General features: G+C 36.5%; 3 protein-coding genes across 3 annotated transcripts in view; all 3 read left to right on the plus strand.

The window, feature by feature from the left end:
- The window catches only part of LOC306861931 (uncharacterized protein), a 1,169,885-nt gene that overhangs the window by 57,898 nt on the left and 1,092,057 nt on the right, over positions 1 to 19,930 (plus strand). The window lies entirely within an intron of this gene.
- LOC306862108 (uncharacterized protein) lies at positions 5,934 to 9,051 on the plus strand. The gene is made up of 3 exons (XM_079404744.1): positions 5,934 to 6,003; positions 7,663 to 7,761; positions 7,999 to 9,051. Exons 2-3 carry the CDS (start codon positions 7,710 to 7,712, stop codon positions 8,904 to 8,906), a joined length of 960 nt encoding a protein of 319 aa, XP_079260870.1. The 5' UTR covers positions 5,934 to 6,003; positions 7,663 to 7,709; the 3' UTR covers positions 8,907 to 9,051.
- On the plus strand, positions 10,804 to 18,855 carry LOC306862107 (uncharacterized protein). Its single transcript, XM_079404743.1, has 5 exons — positions 10,804 to 11,053; positions 11,173 to 11,228; positions 13,112 to 13,498; positions 16,812 to 18,117; positions 18,805 to 18,855. The coding sequence occupies exons 2-4, from the start codon at positions 11,198 to 11,200 to the stop codon at positions 17,543 to 17,545; spliced, it is 1,152 nt and encodes a 383-aa protein (XP_079260869.1). The 5' UTR covers positions 10,804 to 11,053; positions 11,173 to 11,197; the 3' UTR covers positions 17,546 to 18,117; positions 18,805 to 18,855.

Raw genomic sequence — 19,930 nt, forward strand, 5'->3', positions numbered from 1 at the left:
TTTTTTTATGTCATTTAATATTTTTCGAGCATTTTAAATGATATGCATTTCTACATTTTTAAGAGCAATATAGATGTCTGTCATGTCTTATTAAACGGCCCTGCATTTTCCATGTTTACCACGCGATGGCGCATCCATGCAGGTGTAACGTCCTGTGAATGTATATGTACATAAATATATTTTCGACGTTTATTTTGAACATGCATGGCTCAGTGACGTGATTTACAGTATCCTAATACAACAACAACAAAAAAGTTAATTAAATGTTCACTTCTTCCTTGATGAGCTTGTTTTCAGTATTATTTGTAGCTAGTGAAATAATAAAAAGCTGCTTGATTCATAAAGTTAACTATTTAGCATGTTAAATAACTAAATGTAAATGTAAATTAAAAGAGGTGTAAAATAACCAACACTATAAGAGCTCAAAATAAACTGACAATGTATCTAAATAATAATAATAATAGTAATAATGCTTGATGCTTAACATATAAAAAGATAACAAAAACCCTGTTTTTTTTTAAACTGTGAATTTTTATGGTTACAGATAGATAGATAAATAGATATTAGCTTGATTTCTGTGTCTTTCTGCTATGAAACTGTGATATTACAGCATTTGTTCCCCGTGAATTGAATTTTGATTTTTTTTTATATATATATATATATATATATATATATATTAACATGTAATTTCAGATCTGTTGGGAGTTATTGAATTGGAGGATATGCCTAATCAGTATTTCCCTATTTTAAATGTATAAATTAATTAATTTAAATTAATAGGCCTAATGCTTTATCATCATAACAGAAGTCAAGCTTTCTTAAAGTTTTAGCAATATTTATTTATGGTTATATTATTAGAAGTCAGTGATTATTTTAACGTTATGTGCATAAAGTACAAATGTTTTCATATTTTGAATCATTTTGTTTTATAAATTTTCATATTTTCTTTATTCATTTTTTAATTTTTGTATTTTTGTTGTGGTTTTGTCATTTTTATTGTTTTTAATGTGTATGTAGTTTTTTTGTTTTGGTTTCAGTTTTAAGGCAAACTAAATAAAAATGAGAAACTTTGGCAACAAGCTTAAATAAAATAAGTTTAATCTTTTTTTATATTTCAGTTTATTTTATTTCAAGCAATATTTTATTAATTTATCAGGTGTTTCTGTACCTGTGCTGTTTTTGTCCAGAGAGACTGAAACAGTCACGTGGTTTTCAGCTGACTGAGACGGCGAACGTCATAGGTCACGTGTTCATGGCTTCGAATCTTCGGCGTCGAATGTAAACATCAATTGTTTCGAATCTTTTCAAAACGCGTTCGATTTCTGATGACCGAGACACGGAGTCCAGGACCTTAGATTAAACGCTGGAGAACATGCACCTCTCTCCAGCATGAGAAGAAGACGCGACATCCTGCTGTAAAGATGGAGTTTATTAAAGAGGAGAATGAGAACATGAGTGATCCAGACCCCTGCAGAATTAAACAAGAAGATACCGAGGAACAGATAGGTTATTATGTGGTTCTTTATTAATGACTGCTGAGGAACATTAACATCACTAACCTTCGGCAGACATACTGTAGGTAACGTTACAAAAATATTTGAAGCTGTCAAATTATGTAAATATATAGAATATTATTATTATATGGCATAATTTGACTTCTAATATTAATAATAATAATGGTAATATTAATTGTGTATGCATAATTTTATTATTAATAATCATTATTTTTTATTATTATTAAATTGTTATAAGATTTGACAGCTTCCAGTATTTTGTAATGTAAATATATATTTTTAAATATTTTAATACCAAAAATGTTACATAAAATTTAAAAAGCATCAATGGTTTATCTGCCAATACATTTTGTTGTTGTTATGTAATTTATAATTTAACAGCTAATATTAATAATAAAGGAGAATTGTACATAACATTAGTATTATTATTATTATAATATTTGACAGTGTGTGTGGTGTTTTGTAAATATGCATAATGCTCAAAATGTCAATTAAAAAATAATGGCCTTCTTGCCATTAAATGTTGTTATTATTAAATAATCTAACTAATATTATTAGTGAAGAAGAATTATATGTAACATTATTATTATGTTATTTGACCGTCATATTATACTAAATATATAAAATAAGGATTAGTCTTTTAAAGGCCTTCCTGTCATTAAATGGTATTATTTAATTCATCATTTGATAGCTAATAATAATAATAAGATAACATTAGTATTATTATTATTATATTTTACAGTTTACTGGTGTTTTTTGGACATTATAGAATTATATAATATTAAAATAAATCTAAAAATGAATATTTGAATGGTCTTTAAATTCACCTTTTATTGATCCGTCTTTATTTAAACTTTTACATTTTACAACTGTTCTTCTTAAATTGAATTTAACAATTTTGTGTCTTCATTTTAGAGCTGATGGAAGCAAATGAAGTAGAGGAGAAACAGCATCAGCATCACTTCACAACTGGAGACAAAACAGGAGGCAAAAATTATTTCATCTGCCCACAGTGCGGAAAGAGTTTCCCGCATAAAGGAGATCTTAATAAACACATACGGATCCACACCGGAGAGAGACCGTTCATGTGCATTCAGTGTGGAAAGAGCTTCACGCAGAAAGCAAACCTTAACAGACACCTGCGCGTTCACTCTGGAGAAAGACCCTTCACGTGCCCTCAATGCGGACGGAGCTTCACGTCCACCAGCATCCTCAAACACCATCTGCGCTCTCACTCCGGAGTGAAGTCGTTCAGCTGCGATCAGTGCGATAAGAACTTTATTTTAGCCAAACTGTTGAAAAGACACCTGAAGATGCATGCAAACCAGAAGCCACACTTGTGCTCTTACTGTGGGAAGAGTTTTTCACAACTGGACTATTTCAACGAGCATCAGAAAATGCATATCGGTGGGAGACCTCATAAATGCTCTGAGTGCGGAAATGCCTTTAATACGGCTGATTCCTTGAGACGACACCAGAGGATTCATACCGGAGAGAAACCGTACATTTGTTTGCATTGTGGAAAGGGTTTCATTCAGTCGGGACATTTGAGAGCGCATGAGAGATTGCATACGGGAGAGAAACCGTATCAGTGCTATTTATGTGAGAGGAGCTTCACACATTCAAGTAAACTGTTGACTCATGTTAGAAAGCGTTGCCCAAAGTTGTCACTGTGAGCAAAGTTTATGCTCATGTCCATCACTTTAAAGGAATGGTTCACCCAAAAATGAAAATGTGCTGAAAATATACTCACTCTCAGGGCATTCAAGATGTAGATGAGTTTGTAGCACTGCGTCACTTGCTCACCAATGAATCCTCTGCAGTGAATGGGTGCCGTCAGAATGAGAGTCCAAACATCACAATAATCCACAAGTAATCCACACCACTCCAGTACATCAGTTAATTTCTTGTGACGAGAAAAGATGTGTGTTTGTAAGAAACAAATCCAGCATTAAGGCAATTTTAACTTCAAACCATCGCTTTTTAAAACAAAAATACAAGTCCATAATCCATAGTAACGCTCCTCCAGTCCATCTCCTGTTGTCTCTCACATCAAAATCCAGTCACATATTTGTTTAGAGCTGTTTTGGCTTGTAAATGTGTTTGATCTGTGCAGATTACTCTCCTGATTTAGACCAGACACCTTTTTACTGGAGAAAGCAATATGTGACCATGGACCATTAAACCAGAAAGTTAATTTTTTTTTTAATTGAGATTGATGTATAGTTTGTTATGATAGGACAATATTTGGCTGAGATACAACTATTTGAGAATCTGGAATCTGAGGGTGCAAAAAAAATCTAAATTTTGAGAAAATCTCCTTTAAATTTGTCCAAATTAAGTTCTTAGCAATGCATATTACTAATCAAAAATGAAGTTTTGATATTTAAGGTAAGAAATTTACAAAATATCTTCATGGAACATGATCTTTACTTAATATCCTAATGATTTTTGGCATAAAAGAAAATTGGATAATTTTGACCCATACAATGTATTGTTGGCTATTGCTACAAATACAGGTACATCTCAATAAATTAGAATATCGTGAAAAAGTAAATTTTTTCTTGTAAGTTATTTCAAAAAGTGAAACTTTCATATATTTTAGATTCATTGCATGTAAAGTAAAACATTTCAAAAGTTTTTTTTGTTTTAATTTCGATGATTAGAGCTTACAGCTCATGAAAGTCAAAAATCCAGTATCTGAAAATATTAGAATATTTACATTTGAGTTTCAATTAATGACCATCTCTACAGTATAAATCCCAGGTATCTCTTGTTCTTTGAAACCACAATAATGGGGAAGACTGCTGACTTGGCAATGATCCAGAAGACGAACATTGACGCCCTCCACAAAGAGGGTAAGTCACAGAGGGTCATTACTGAAACGAGTGGCTGTTTACAGAGTGCTGTATCAAAGCATATTAAATGCAATGTTGACTGGAAGGAAGAAATTGAGTAGGAAAAGGTGCACAAGCAACAGGGATGACTGCAAGCTTGAGAATACTGTCAAGCAAAGCTGATTCAAACACTTGGGAGAGCTTCACGAGGAGTGGACTGAAGCTGGAGTCAGTGCATCAAGAGTCTCCACGCTCAGACGTCTTCAGGAAAAGGGCTACCAAGCCACTTCTGAACCAGAGACAACGTCAGAAGCATCTTACCTGGGCTGTGGAGAAAAAGAACTGGACTGTTGCTCAGTGGTCCAAAGTCCTCTTTTCAGATGAAAGTAAATTTTGTATTTCATTTGGAAATCAAGGTCCCAGAGTCTGGAGGAAGAGTGGAGAGGCACAGAATCCATGTTGCTTGAAGTCCAGTGTGAAGTTTCCACAGTCAGGGATGATTTGGGCTGCCATGTCATCTGCTGGTGTTGGTCCACTGTGTTTTCTGAAGTCCACAGTCAACGCAGACATCTACCAGGAACTTGGTATCTCCAAGATCTGGAGATATATTTGTCTGGGGTATATTTGTAGCAAAAGCCAAAAATACATTGCATGGGTCAAAATTATAGATTTTTCTTTTATGCTAAAAATCATTAGGATATTAAGTAAAGATCATGTTCTATGAAGATATTTTGTAAATTTCCTACCGTAATTATATCTAAACTTCATTTTTGATTAATTTGGACAACTTTAAAGGAGATTTTCTCAATATTTAGATTTTTTTGCACCCTCAGAATCCAGATTTTCAAATAGTTGTATCTCAGACAAATATTGTCCTATCATAACAAACCATACATCAATGGAAAGCTTATTTATTCAGCTTTCATATAAATAACTCTAATTCTATGTGCACCCCACTTCTTCTGGCTTTGTATTTATGTCAAAATGTTATGGTATGTCTTTATGTTTATTAAAGAAAAAGTACTCTTTAATTTTAATTTGCATTTTGAAAATGTGTTTTTTAATATTTTAATTATGATAATTTAATAATTTATCTGTTTATTTTATTAGTCTAGTTTGACTTTCATAAGTGTAAGCCCTGTTTCACGGTGGTTTTTAAGGAATTGGAAAATAATTTTTGTACTATCCAACACAGTACTAATAGAAAGGCAATTAAAACAGTCCATCTGTGTATCTTCAAAATCTTTGAGTGATTCAAAGGTACAGTATGTCTCTGATTGTAATTTATTTTTTTCTCTTTCTGCTTCCCCTGGATTCATATTGCCTGTTGTATTGTTTTGTTTCAAGCATAATTAAAAATATATATATATTTAAAAAAATATTGCACCAGAACATAGCCTAATCCTGACAATATTTGGGCAGTGCCATAGAAGTTCCTCAAGATGGCACCTTTGGTTTTCATTTCAACAGCTTGAGCTGCAGAACCAAATGGCATCCAGTTGCCCCTCTCTGGAAGAAATTGGACCTAATGGGTGGAGCTATGTTTAGGGATGGGGTTAGGGTTAGGGTTAGGTTGGGCTCTGGAGTGAGCAGCCTCTCGTTTTGAATCCATCTTGGTTCCTAACTGCTTTAAAACTGCTGTTTATCAGACCGTGAGTATCCTCCTACATTTATTTTATTATATATCGGGAGAAATGTAAATCTTATGTATGTATGTGCATTGAACTCGAACAGCGTACGATTCCCGAAAGAATGAGAATCGGTTAAAACTGTGCATTAAATAAGAACGTAACATAATTCCAGTCCAGATGGCAGACTAATCTAGCCGGTAATCCTTCATGGTGATCAATACATCTTCAGCTGGAGTTTAAATGTGAGTTGGTTTTTTATGTCTTAAAAATTCAACATTCGGATAATTTTATTTATAATACAGAGCTCAGAGACTCGCATACCGGGGTTTTCTGGTTACAGAATCCCAAATGACCAATGCCTTTCACAGAGAAAGGAACAAAGCAATCTTCAAATTAGTTTAGACCTATTTGTTGGTCAGGATCCGTGAGGGTCAAGGGTTACATCTGGCTGGAAATGGGAAAGAACACACCAGTCTGCATCAGAACAGAATTCTTCAGTTTTCAGCCGTTCTCATATTACAGTGACTGCTGTGAAATTGAGACCATTTACCAAACATTATGCCAAATGTGACCCTTGACCACAAAACCAGTCTTAAGTGTAAATTTTTTCGAAATTGAGATTGATACATCATCTGAAAGCTGAATAAATAAGCTTTCCATGGATGTATGGTTTGTTAGGATCGGACAATATTTGGCCGAGAAATAACTTTTTGAAAATCTGGAATCTGAGGGTGCAAAAAAATCGAATTATTGAGAAAATCAGTTTTGATATATTTACGGTAGGAAATTTGCAAAATATCTTCATGCAACATGATCTTTACTTAATATCCTAATGATTTTTGGCATAAAAGAAAAATTGATCATTTTGATGCATACAATGTATTTTTGACCATTGCTACAAATATACCCCAGCGACTTAAGACTGCTTTTGTGCTCCAGGGTCACATATGTGGTATATACTGTAGATATTCTTAGTGAACTTTCAGTAAAGCTTGCTTGGACCAGTTGCATTAACTGCATAGTCTTAAAAATGCTACCAAAAGGTTGAATGGCCCAATTTGAATCTTAAAAGACTAATTACCTTTTGGCTAGTACTTAAGCCACAGTCTTATAGTGACTATGTTTATGCAGCTGGTCCTTGGTGGGGGAGAAGTGTGAGGGGAGGGGAGTTTTTGGAGTTTCTCCATATGTCTTTTTTCATTTCAGCAACGTGAACTTTTTGTCTATCGTGGTTCATGAAATGACTCTAAATCTAATGTTTGCCAGCTGTGCGTACATTCATTTTATTTGTTGGCATGTATTGCTTTCTGATGCATATCTGTTGTATGTGTATTGATGCTCAACCATTGTCCAATTCCTGAAAAAATTACTCTTAAAAGTCAGAAAAAACAAACAAAAAAAACAATCAGTAACCATAGCGATTACAGAATCAAATTTGCTCTAAATGTCTCTAATTGCACACATTGACACATCTAATTGATGTCAGATTACAGCAATCAACCCTCAGTTATGGATTTTTTTAAATGACTGTTTGACCAAAACACTTAAAGCTGGATGATTGAGAGTGATTGTAAGTGTTTGAGCATCTGCTAAATGAGCTCCATTGACTCCTTCAGTGAAGCCGCTCCACAGTCGTTCATGAGAGTTTAAATGCTGGGGAATATTCCCATCTTCCCACAGCTGAAGAAGAAGCAAGCAGGAGAAACATCTGACATACTATTGGAAAGATGGAGTTTGAGGAAGAACCCTGCAGAATGAGAGATGAGGAGGAACAAACAGGTTGGCGTTTTCCTTCTTTCTCTTTAATGACCGATGAGGAACATTGAGATAAAAACTAATATACTTCTAAAACTAAATTCTAGATACATTTTTTACTAAATTAAGATTCACTTTCCTTTTTGCTTCACATTTGTCCTTCTTTAAATTAATGTTGAGAATTTAATTTGATGGTTTTATACATGATGGAAATGAATAAAGACATATGGCATAAATTTAAAAAATCTCACCTTTTCACAGATGAAGATGGAGAGGATGTCAGTCAAAAACGAGCTAGAAAAACTGGAGTCAAAGGACCTTTCACCTGCTCTGAGTGTGGAAAGAGTTACTCACATAAACCAGACCTTAACAGACACATGAGGTTTCACACTGGAGAAGGACTGTTCACATGCACTCAGTGTGGAAAAGATTTCACAGATAAAGGAAAGCTGGGTATACACATGAGAGTTCACACTGGAGAAAGACCGTTCACATGCTCTCAGTGTGGACAGACTTACATACATAAACCAGACCTTAACAGACACATGAGGATTCACACCGGAGAGAAGCCTTATGCATGCACTCAGTGTGGAAAGAGTTTCACTGACACAAAATGCTTAAAATCGCACATGCAAACTCACACTGGAGAAAAACCGTTCACATGCACTCAGTGTGGAAAGAGTTTCACATCCAGAAGCTTTCTCAAAGATCATCTGGCCTCTCACACTGGAGTCAGATCGTTCAGCTGTGATCAGTGTGATAAAACATTTGTTTTGAAAGCATATTTAACCAGACACCTTAAAGTTCATGCTGGTGTGAAGCCTCACGTTTGTTCTTTTTGTGAAAGGAGTTTTATATCTCTGCAAAAGTTAAAAGAGCATGAGCGTATTCATACTGGTGTGAAACCTTATGCATGTTTGGACTGTGGAAAGAGCTACACTACATCAGATGGATTAAAAGCACACCAGAGGATTCACACTGGAGAGAAACCTTACATGTGCTCACACTGTGAAAAGTGTTTTGCTCATTTATCATCCCTGCAAGCTCATGAGAGAGTTCATACTGGAGAAAAGCCGTACCAGTGCTCTTCATGTGGGAAGAGTTTTGCCCACTACCCAAGTGTGCATGCTCATATAAAAAAAAAGCGTTGCCCAAAGTTGCCCAAATGAGAAATGTTTCACATTTCAGATTCATCACATCTGGTAAACAACTCTTGAAATCAGTCAAGTTTGGCTATGAGATTGAATGGGGTTTATTACTGATGTCTTTTATTGTGTATATGCCCTCTTAAATGTATTCTGATTGCATGTTTTGAAACAATAAGAAATAAAAAGGAACAGAAATACATGAGTCATGACTCATTTAATGACAAAGCTGACATGAAGCATTTTAACAATGTGTTTATTGTATTTTATGTTTAAACATAATGAAAGAAGGTGAAATTGGTTATATAGACGGAATGAAATATCTAGTATTAAAAAGATTAAATAAAATTTAAGGTCATCTGTGCTTATCTTATACCTATACCTATGCTTATACCTTATATTCTCGATGCTCAGAATAATTACATGAGTTTCTCTATGAAGTTATGACAGTAACTTGACAGTACCACATTTTACTCTAGAAAGCGCAATTTGTTTTCATTTCAACCGTGCAATGTTGTTGAGTTAATGACAATGTACTGTGTGCATCAGGGGACATTCAGTGACATGCAACAGTTGAAGGAGTCCAGAACGTAAATACAACTGCATACTCCTTAGCACAGTGGTCTCAAACTTGATTCCCAGAGGGCCACAGCTCTGCAGAGTTTAGCTCCAACTAAAGCTAAACTGTGCAGAGCTGTAGCCCTCTGAGAATTGAGTTTGAGACCACTGCCTTAGCAGATATTCTAAGATTAATCTATCCAAAATGATCTATTATGGCAAAACAACTGTCAACTATAAGAAAATCTTATTTGTAAATTAATACTTACATATACTTCAGTTTTGTTTTTCACCAAGCCTATCGAATAGACTACCCCCAGAAAAATAGCAATATACAGCATGTGTTTCATATGTAAAGTTGCTTCTTTTTAAAAAGCTTGAGTGCTGGATTGTTTGCCAAATTGGTTTCGCCCATAGACTGTATAAAACAATGTTTCTCCAATATTCTATAATCACAGCTTCACCCGAGTGTGCTCATGCTTTCGTTTGAGGGTGATTATTTTCCATGTTTTGGCCACAGTCAATTCTTCGGTTTTGGCATGAGTTTTTGTTGCATTTACACAGTTTTGACCAGCAGGCCTCACCAGCGTGTAGTGTTTCGAGCGCTTCAAAACAGTGAATCATTTTGCGAAGCAATTGGTTCAATTTATTCGAAGCTTCGAAAAGATTCGTTTGTTGTATTTACTCGAGTCTGACGGCTTCTGCATCGACGTTCCAAAAACCCGAGATATCACATTTTTTCCCCTTTCTTCTGCCCACTTAAAGCTGGTTGATTGCAAACGAGTGCGAGTATCTACTTCACAGCTGTTCAAGAGAGTTTAAATGCTGGAGAATATCCCCATCTTGGGAAAATTCCCATTTCCCATAAAGCTGTGACCAATTATTGGACTGCATTTGTACAGGCCCACTCACCTGTGTGTAGCACACTTCGAATTGCACACACACACAAAAAAAAGTTCCATACTTCACATAACAGGCCAAAAAACAGTATAGGATTATGTGAAATATGGCAAGAGAAGGAAACAGTTGATCATGTGTTGTTATTCTGTCCTAAAACAGGAAATGAATGAACTGCAATGAGAACTGCAGCACTTAGGATGCAATGAATTGTCAATCTGCAACATATTAAATACAAAACAATCTGGTTAAATAATAAAGACAGTTTTAAAATTAATTAAGAGTAGAATATAGTAATCATAATATTTTCCTGAAAGCACTTCACATTCCAGCACAGGACAGGAGGCAGCGGTATGCAACCTGACAAATACATCTACAACAGAAGAAGAAGAAAGAAACGCGATTGAGACAGAGATGTTTGGGGAGTTTTGTAGTGAGACCTGGCAACCCTGCGCGGCATGCGTCTCTCGGTGATCAGTTCTGCGCAGCTTTGGTTCATCGCAAACAAGCCTGTTGTTGTTTAATGGCAAAGGAGTTTAAGATTAGCCCATAGGCTGTCGATTCTTTAAATGATCAGCAGTTTGGTCTCCTTCCCTGCATACAGCCAAAGCGTTACGCTTTTTTTTTTTGGCTAAAGCTTGCTTGTCCTCCAGTTTTGGTGCAGAGAGCCACGGTTATCATTGTAAGTTTGTTCATCACCCCCGAGAAGGCATAAGGTGGGTATATATTTGTCTACTGTTCATTATTTTGTGAAATTCGCAGAGAATACTATATTGTAGTGGAGAGAGTGTTTATGGATTAGACTTTAATGCGCATTTTGTACTGTTTTATTCAGCTCTTGCGGTGAAGAACCCTGCAGAATGAAAGATGAAGATACAGAGGAACAATCAGGTTGGTGTTAAACTTCATTCACTATAATTACTGCTATCGGAATTATCAAATTTCCTAATCAGAAATTGGACGTGAATGGCCTCTCAAGTTGTATTTATTACTGGGAAATTCAGAAATACCAGAGTTTCTGAGTTGGGCGGGTATTCATAATCTTTAAACATGAAGACAACCATTGCTGAGATGCTGTTCTCACAACAACTACATCCATTTGTCTTGTCGTTAAAGGGTAAGTTCACCCAAAAATGAAAATTTGATGTTTATCTGCTTACCCCCAGGGCATCCGAGATGTAGGTGACTTTGTTTCTTAAGTAGAACGCAAACGAAGATTTTTAACTCAAACCGTTACTGTATTTTATTCATATAATGGCAGTCAATGGGACCCACGGTTTTGAGAGTCAAAAAAACATACACAGACAAAACCAAATTAAATCCTGCGGCTCGTGACGATACATTGAGGTCTGAAGACATGAAACAATCGATCCGTGTAAGAAACTGAACAGGATTTATATTATTTTTTAACTCTGATCCACTGCAATGTCCAAATGTCCTGAGCGCGTTCACAACATCTGATGCATCAACTTGCTCTCGCATAGTAGACGGAAACGATCTGTCGCGCGTATAGGTCACTCGTTGTTTAGATCGCATCTGCCACGTTGACTAGTCACGCGCCGGATGTTGTGAATGTGCTCAATGTATCGTCATGAGCTGCAGGGTTTAATTTGGTAGGTTTTTTGTTTTGTTTTTCACTCTCAAAGCCGTGGGTCCCATTGACTGCCATCATATGACTGACAGACTGCAACAGTTTGAGTTAAAAATCTTCGTTTGTGTTCTACTGAAGAAACAGAGTCACTTACATGGATGCCTTGGGAGTAAGCAGATAAACATCAAATTTTCACTTTGGGGTGAACTATCCCTTTAAAATAGTGTATTTATAGGCTAGATATGAACGATCATTCGAAGCATATTGTATGTTTTGTAAGCAGTGAAATAAGCATATATTTGACCGAAATTCCAGAATTGTCAGCAAACTGCATGTATAGTAGGGCTGTGGCGGTGGTAATGAACCAGCAGGATATATAAATGAGGCTGAATCATCTATTAACAAACGTGCGTCTTTATTTTAGCACTTCCGTAAGTGAACACTCACCGCTGTCTCGTTCGTATTTGGCCAGTTTGGAGAAAGCCTTGCCAATACAAACCTGACCAGCCGGGCAAACCTGACTCATCACGAAATAAAGTTGCTGAATGCAGAATAAACTAGGGCTGTGCAATTAAATCGAATTCGATTATCATGTGATGGCGATGGCACTTAACTACTACAGGTGATGGCGATTAACTACTAATCAAGAAACCGTTTTTACTGACTATATGCACATGATAAGCGAATTCAATTTAATTGCACAGCCCTAGAATAAACTGTATTTTCTTGCGCTCAAAACTGCCAATCTAAAGGAAATGCCATGTATGGCGTTTGAGGTAATTTGTGAATTAGCACAGATTTATAGTCTAAATAAAACAATTTGCAACGGTTACTATTATTAAACTTGTATACAAAACTTTGTATTATGCTTGTTATAGAGTGTGTAACGTCACGTGCACTACCGCCGGTGGCAATAGACATCCGACCACCGAGGTGATGCAAAGGTCACAGCCCTAATGTATAGCGCAGTGAATGTTTATATGATTGTCAACCAATGGGATGCTACATTTTATTCTTTCTGACATTAAAGCACTTGAATAAGACAAGCTCAAGACTTCTTAAGTGATAAATAGGGCATTTCCGATAGCACGTGAAGGCAGCATAAGATGAAAACTGACATAGGCCTTATATATATGGGAAATATGACATGTATGGGAAATTAATAGGCTTATGTTGATTTTAGAACCGATGGGACTGAAGGAAGACCAGCAGCATCAGTTTGAAAAACCTCATCATTTTAAAAATGAAGATGGAAATGCAGTCATTTCACAGACTGAACAGAATTTCACACAAAAACAAGCTGGAAAAACTGGAGCCAAAGGATCTTTCACATGCACTCTGTGTGGGAAGAGTTTCAGTGAGAAATCAAAGTTTATAAGGCACATGACCGTTCACACTGGAGAGAAGCCTTATACATGCACTCAGTGTGGAAAGGGTTTCAGTCAGAAATCAAACCGTAAGAGACACATGAGATCTCACGCTGGAGAGAAGCCTTATAATTGTACACCGGCTGGAAAGGGTTTCTTTGTCAAAGAAGAACTAAATGTGCACATGAAAATTCAACAAACAGGTTGGTGTTTTCCTTCATTCTCTATAATGACTGCTGAGGAACATTAAGATGAAAACTGAAATTAAATATATATATATTAGTGCTGTCAATCGATTAAAAAAAAATGGACCAATTAATCACATTTTTTCTGAAATTAATCGCGATGAATCTCACCTAACAAAAGTTTTTAAATACATTTTTATATTGCAATAATTTCACATTACCTCTTCAAATTAATGTACAAACAACATGCAGTATATTTTTAATATTTGTTTAATGGCATCTTTTTTTTTTATGACTGAAGGCCAGTATCATTGATACCGATACTACTGATGTCTCTATAAAATAGATTTTTTCCTCCCCTAATATTTAACCATTTACTATAGCCTTTGGACATTACAGTATAATTGAAAGCTATCAATTTTAACATTTATTAGACTTGTAAAAAATAACTTAATAAAATTAATAAGTCATATTTACCTGTGCCCTTCAGCAGAAATATAGCCTACAGAAATTGAAGTTATCAAACACTAAATTCTAAATGAATCCTTAAAGCTATAAAAGTTATTTTTTCATCTTTTTTTTTTCTCCTTTGTCCTATGATTAATAGACATCACAGCAGCTGGTTATTAGGTTATTTTGGCTGTTATTTCTGCCGCTGCTGAGCATGACGCGGATCTGACATGCAGCGTATTTTCTCTCAACTCTCGTTACCTTTTCTGACCCACTTCAGATCTTAAAGTCTCTACTAATGAACTGACGAGTTGAATCGGGTGTGTTAGATGAGGGTTAGATGCTGGGCTGCTCCAGGACAGTTTTGAAAACCATTTCAGAGACATGTTCTTAGAGACACGCTCTACGACACGCGCTTTCTGCGTTGAGGTGAAGTTGGAGCGCGCGTCTGAGTCTCGGGCTGTGTCCAAATTCAGGGTCTGCATCCTTCGGAGTACTCATTTGAAGGATGTTACGTCACAGCGCCGCGACGAAGGCTGTCCAAATTCGTAGGATCCTTCAAATGCGGCCCACAAATACGTCCTCCTTTTCCCCGAATTGGAAGGATGGGTGTGGTGGATCCTTTCCCGTCCTACCTATCCCATAATTCTTTTCGGCAGAGCGTAATGGCGGACGAAGCGAGCGGTAGCGGAGTGGGAGAGGAGTTTCTCTGACAAAACAAGCTAAAGTTTATGCTTCGGCTCAATGAATTTGTAGGAGAAATTAGTAGAATACTTAAAAACAAATAAAAAATAGGCTATAATGGCTTACCTGGATGTGACTGTCTTGTAGTCTGATATAAAAAACTCTCCGACAACGAGCAAAGAAAGTATTTAATTGATTTAATTGCTTTATTTCTTCCAAAAGAATTAAAATGAGGAGAATAACTCTTTGTTTGTCCATTTTCCCGCTTCTTGCTTGGCGCTGTCACGGTTGCTAGGCGACAGGATATGAGCAACGGGTAAGGGAGGGAACTGAAAGAAGGGTAGGCTGTCCAAATTCACAAACACCGACTTCCGGGTTTTGCGGACGTCGGAGGATCCCTCCTCCTTCAACCGGGTAGGAAGGATCCTAAGGAGGATGCAGACCCTGAATTTGGACACAGCCTCGGTTTGATGTGGTCATAAAGACGTTCTGGGACTGAATAAATGCATTTCATGTCAAGAGAAAAAGTGAGAAACAGTTGTGAGCCCTGCCCCTGTGTTAATTACGTTAAATATTTTTAATGCGTTCAACAGAAAAAATTAATCGCCTGCGTTCACATGCTAATTTTGACAGCATATATATATGAGAGATAGATACATAGAGTGGGGTTTGATCCCCTGCTGATTTTGTACGTTTGCCCACTGACAAAGAAAAGATCAGTCGATAATTTTGATGGTTGGGTTTATTTGAACAGTGAGAGACCGAATAAGAACAAAAAAAATCCAGAAAAACGCATTTCAAAAAAGCTATAAATTGATTTGCATTTGCAATAAGTATTTGACCCCTTCGCAAAACATGACTTAGTACTTGGTGGCAAAACCCTTGTTGGCAATCACAGAGATCAGATGTTTCTTGTAGTTGGTCACCAGGTTTGCACACATCTCAGGAGGGATTTTGTCCCACTCCTCTTTGCAGATCCTCTCCCAAGTCATTAAGGTTTCGAGGTTGGCGTTTGGCAACTTGAACCTTCAGCTCCCTCCACAGATTTTCTATCGGAATAAGGTCTGGAGACTGGCTAGGGCACTTCAGGACCTTATTGTGCTTTATCTTGAGCCACTCCTTTGTTGCCTTGGCCGTGTGTTTTGAGTCATTGTTATGCTGGAATAACCATCCACCTTATGGTACATGGCCCTGTCCATCGTCCCTTTGGTGCGGTGCAGTTGTCCTGTCCCCTTAGCAGAAAAACACCCCCAAAGCATAATGTTTCCATGTTTGACGTGGGAATGGTGTTCTTGGGGTCATAGGCAGCATTCCTCTTCCTCCAAACACGGCGAGTTGAGTTGATGCCAAAGAGCTGGACTTTGGTCTCATCTGACCACAACACTTTCACCCAGTTCTCCTCTGAATCATTGGCAGATTTCAGACAGGCCTGTACATGTGCTTTCTTGAGCAGGGGGACCTTGCGGGCGCTGCAGGATTTCAGTCCTTCACGGCGCAGTGTGTTACCAATTGTTTTCTTGGAGACTTTGGTCCCAGCTGCCTTGAGATCATTGACAAGATCCTCCCGTGTGGTTCTGGGCTGATTCCTCACCGTTCTCATGATCACTGAAACTCCACGAGGTGAGATCTTGCATGGAGCCCCAGTCCGAGGGAGATTAATTTTGTGTTTCTTCCATTTGCAAATAATCGCACCAACTGTTGTTACCTTCTCACCAAGCTGCTACAATCTTGGACAGCTCTTTGGTCTTGGCCATGGTGGAGAGTTTGGAATCTGATTGATTGATTGATTGATTGCTTCTGTGGACAGGTGTCTTTTATACAGGTAACAATCTGAGACTCCCTTTAAGAGAGTGCTCCTAATCTCAGCTCCTTACATGCATAAAAGACACCTGGGAGCTAGACATCTTGCTGATTGATAGGGGATCAAATACTTATGACTCATTAAAATGCAAATCAATTTATAACTTTTTTTAAATGCGTTTTTCTGGATTTTTTGTTATTCTGTCTCTCGCTGTTCATACAATACTACCATTAAAATTATAGACTGATAATTTCTTTGTCAGTGGGCAAACATACAAAATCAGCAGGGGATCAATTTTTTCCCCCACTTGTACTGAGGGTTAATTTATTTATATTTTATGTTTCTAATATGTCCTTGTTTAATTGAAGTATGGATAATTAATATGCTGATTTTTAGATTCGATGGGACTGAAGGAAGACCAGCAGCATCAGTTTGAAAAACCTCATCATTTTAAAAATGAAGATGGAAATGCAGTCATTTCACAGACTGAACAGAATTTCACACAAAAACAAGCTGGAAAAACTGGAGCCAAAGGATCTTTCGCATGCACTCTGTGTGGGAAGAGTTTCAACCGTACATCAAACCTTAAGAGACACGTGAGATTTCACACTGGAGAGAGGCCTTATACATGCACTCAGTGTGGAAAGAGTTTTAAAACTAGCAGTGTCCTGAAAAAACATCAGCTCTCTCACTCTGGAGTGAGATCATTCAGGTGTGATCAGTGTGATAAAACGTTTGTTTTCGCATCAAACTTAAAAGAACATCTTAAAGTTCATGCTGGTGTGAAGTGTCACGTTTGCACTTTTTGTGGAAAGAGTTTTACACATCCCTACAGTTTACAAGTTCATCAGATTACTCATACTGGTGTGAGACCTTATGTGTGCTTGCACTGTAGCAAGACCTTTTCCACGTCTAGTGACATAAAAAAACACCAGAGGATTCACACTGGAGAGAAACCGTACAAGTGCTCACACTGTGGAAAGAGCTTCGCCGATTCATCAACCTTGAAAACCCATGAGAGAATTCATACTGGAGAAAAGCCGTACCAGTGCTCTTCATGTGGGAGGGATTTCTCCCGCTCATATACTTTAATAAAACATAAGATAAAGCATTGCCCACAATTGTCTTAGTCCCATTCAGAAGTAAATAATTCATTAATTTCTTCTAAATTTGAAAAGATAAGACACAGAAAAAAAAAGTTATTTTTAGGGATCTAATGGATAAATTCTTAAGTTAACATGAAGTCAAGGCATTGCCCATTGTATTACTAATCCGCTATTAGTAGCTCATTTCTTTTTATATTTCTAAAGTGATTCTTCTCATAATATATACTCTATAACGTTCACTGAGAGAAGATCAAATTGCTCAGGAAAAGTGATTCTGTTCGGTGTCTCTGGCAATTCAGCAGTGCTTTACAGATGCCATCTAGTAGCAGATAAAGTTAAAATACCTTATATATTGACAAACAGTTTGGTAAAGATGTAATAAAAGTTACATTGTTGTGTTAAACATTTTCCATATGAAGTTATGATCATTTGTTAGTGCCACAGGTGTTCCTCTAGATGTCGCCATTTGTTTTCATTTCAGCTGGATGAATCTTGTGATGAATCTCTTATTTGTGTCTTATCTACATGTTGTTATAATGAGAGGATTTGCGAGCTTGCAGAACTCAGCACCTGACAAAAACCCAGCGTTTTGAGCAGTCAGTGAATATTTGACAAAAATTGGAATCTGGTAAAAAAGTTCATATTTTTGTAACATTTCAAAAAGTGAAACTTTAATATATTGTAGATTCATTACATGTCAAGTAAAACATTTAAAAAAAAAATTATTTAATTTTTTTAATTTTGATGATTAGAGCTTACAGCTCATGAAAGTCAAAAATCCAGTATCTTACAATATTAGAATATTTCCTAAGCTCAATCAAAAAAAGGTTCTTTAAAGTATGTTCATTTATGCACTAAATACTTGGCCGGGGCTCCTTTAGCACAAACTCTTGTAGTACACTTGAGTGTACTAGTGTATGAAAGATGGGTTCAAGTGTACTACAAGTGGTAACTAAATACATTTTTTAAATGCAGAGATGGTATGTTAAAAGCGCATTTTAGTTCATATTCACGGTGTCTCAAAATGGCACAGTTGAGTACACTTAGATGATCTTAAGTTTATCTGAAGAAGTATTAAAGAATCATTTTTAGTATATTAAGTACAAAATTAGTGCGCAAAATAGAGTACTTTAAGTACATTATGGAAGTGTACGTGTTTTTCACTTGGGCAGTCTTCCTCCAGACTCTGCGACCTTGATTTCCAAATAAAATGCAAAATTTACTTTTATCTGAAAAGAGGACTTTGGACCACTGAGCAACAGTCCAGTTATTTTTCTCCGTAGCCCAGGTAAGATGCTTCTGATGTTGTCTCTGGTTCAGAAGTGGCTTGGTAGCCCTTTTCCTGAAGACGTCTGAGCGTGGAGACTCTTGATGCACTGACTCCAGCTTCAGTCCACTCCTTATGAAGCTCTCCCAAGTGTTTGAATCAGCTTTGCTTGACAGTATTCTCAAGCTTGCAGTCATCCCTGTTGCTTGTGCACCTTTTCCTACCCAAATTCTTCCTTCCAGTCAACTTTGCATTTAATATGCTTTGATACAGCACTCTGTAAACAGCCACAGCTTTCAGTAATGACCCTCTGTGACTTACTCTCTTTGTGGAGGGCGTCAATGTTCGTCTTCTGAAGTCTTCCTCATTTCAAACAAGAGATACCCGGAATTTATACCATTTATGTAAATATTCTAATATTTTCAGATACTGGATTTTTGACTTTCATGAGCTGTAAGCTCTAATCATCAAAATAAAAAAAACTTTTGAAATGTTTTACTTTACATGTAATGATTTTAGAATATCTGAAAGTTTCACTTTTTGAATTAAGTCACAAGAAAAGGAACATTTTCACGATATTCTAATTTTTTAGGTGCAAACATGCTAATATGGGTCCCTGATTCCCTGGGGCCCTAAGTGGCTGCTTACCTCGCTTATTGGTCAAGTCCACCCCTGTGTGTCAGACTGTGATTTTATTTTTATTGGGAGAAATCTAATTCGGATTACTTATTGTATTAATAATACTTTTATAATCCAACTGAGATAATCATAAAGTGAATATATTTTACTGTATGGTTATCTTATCAAAGAGATGGAATAGAGTGATTTTAATAAGAGGGTAATTTGCTAAAATTAGTAATGAAGTCTGATTATTTGACAACACATTTTGGCAAGTATTAATTTTTGAAACTAGTTTTGAAGATGATGCTGCTCTAAAAGGAAGAGATGTTTTGTTTTATTAATTGTGTACACTTGCAATATTGCATTGAAAGCATTTTGAATATTAAATCTTTTTTTTCATTTGTAGTCTGTACATTTTTAGACTGAGAAATAAAACGGAACAAATTGTGACTAAAACTGACTTGTTTGAATGATTTCAAGGGGTTATACCTTACAGAAGAACCTCACATGCAATAACATGT

This window comes from Barbus barbus (assembly GCF_936440315.1).
Source record: "Barbus barbus genome assembly, chromosome: 43".
In the NCBI taxonomy this organism is placed as follows: domain Eukaryota; kingdom Metazoa; phylum Chordata; class Actinopteri; order Cypriniformes; family Cyprinidae; genus Barbus; species Barbus barbus.

Bases quoted from the DNA above. Each gene is read 5' to 3' on its own strand.
- LOC306862107 (XM_079404743.1), top strand. From the start codon at position 11,198: ATGAAAGATGAAGATACAGAGGAACAATCAG. The intron at 11,229-13,111 runs GTTGGTGTTAAA...TGTTGATTTTAG, and splicing joins AGATACAGAGGAACAATCAG to AACCGATGGGACTGAAGGAA. The intron at 13,499-16,811 runs GTTGGTGTTTTC...GCTGATTTTTAG, and splicing joins CATGAAAATTCAACAAACAG to ATTCGATGGGACTGAAGGAA.
- LOC306862108 (XM_079404744.1), top strand. From the start codon at position 7,710: ATGGAGTTTGAGGAAGAACCCTGCAGAATGAGAGATGAGGAGGAACAA. The intron at 7,762-7,998 runs GTTGGCGTTTTC...ACCTTTTCACAG, and splicing joins AGATGAGGAGGAACAAACAG to ATGAAGATGGAGAGGATGTC.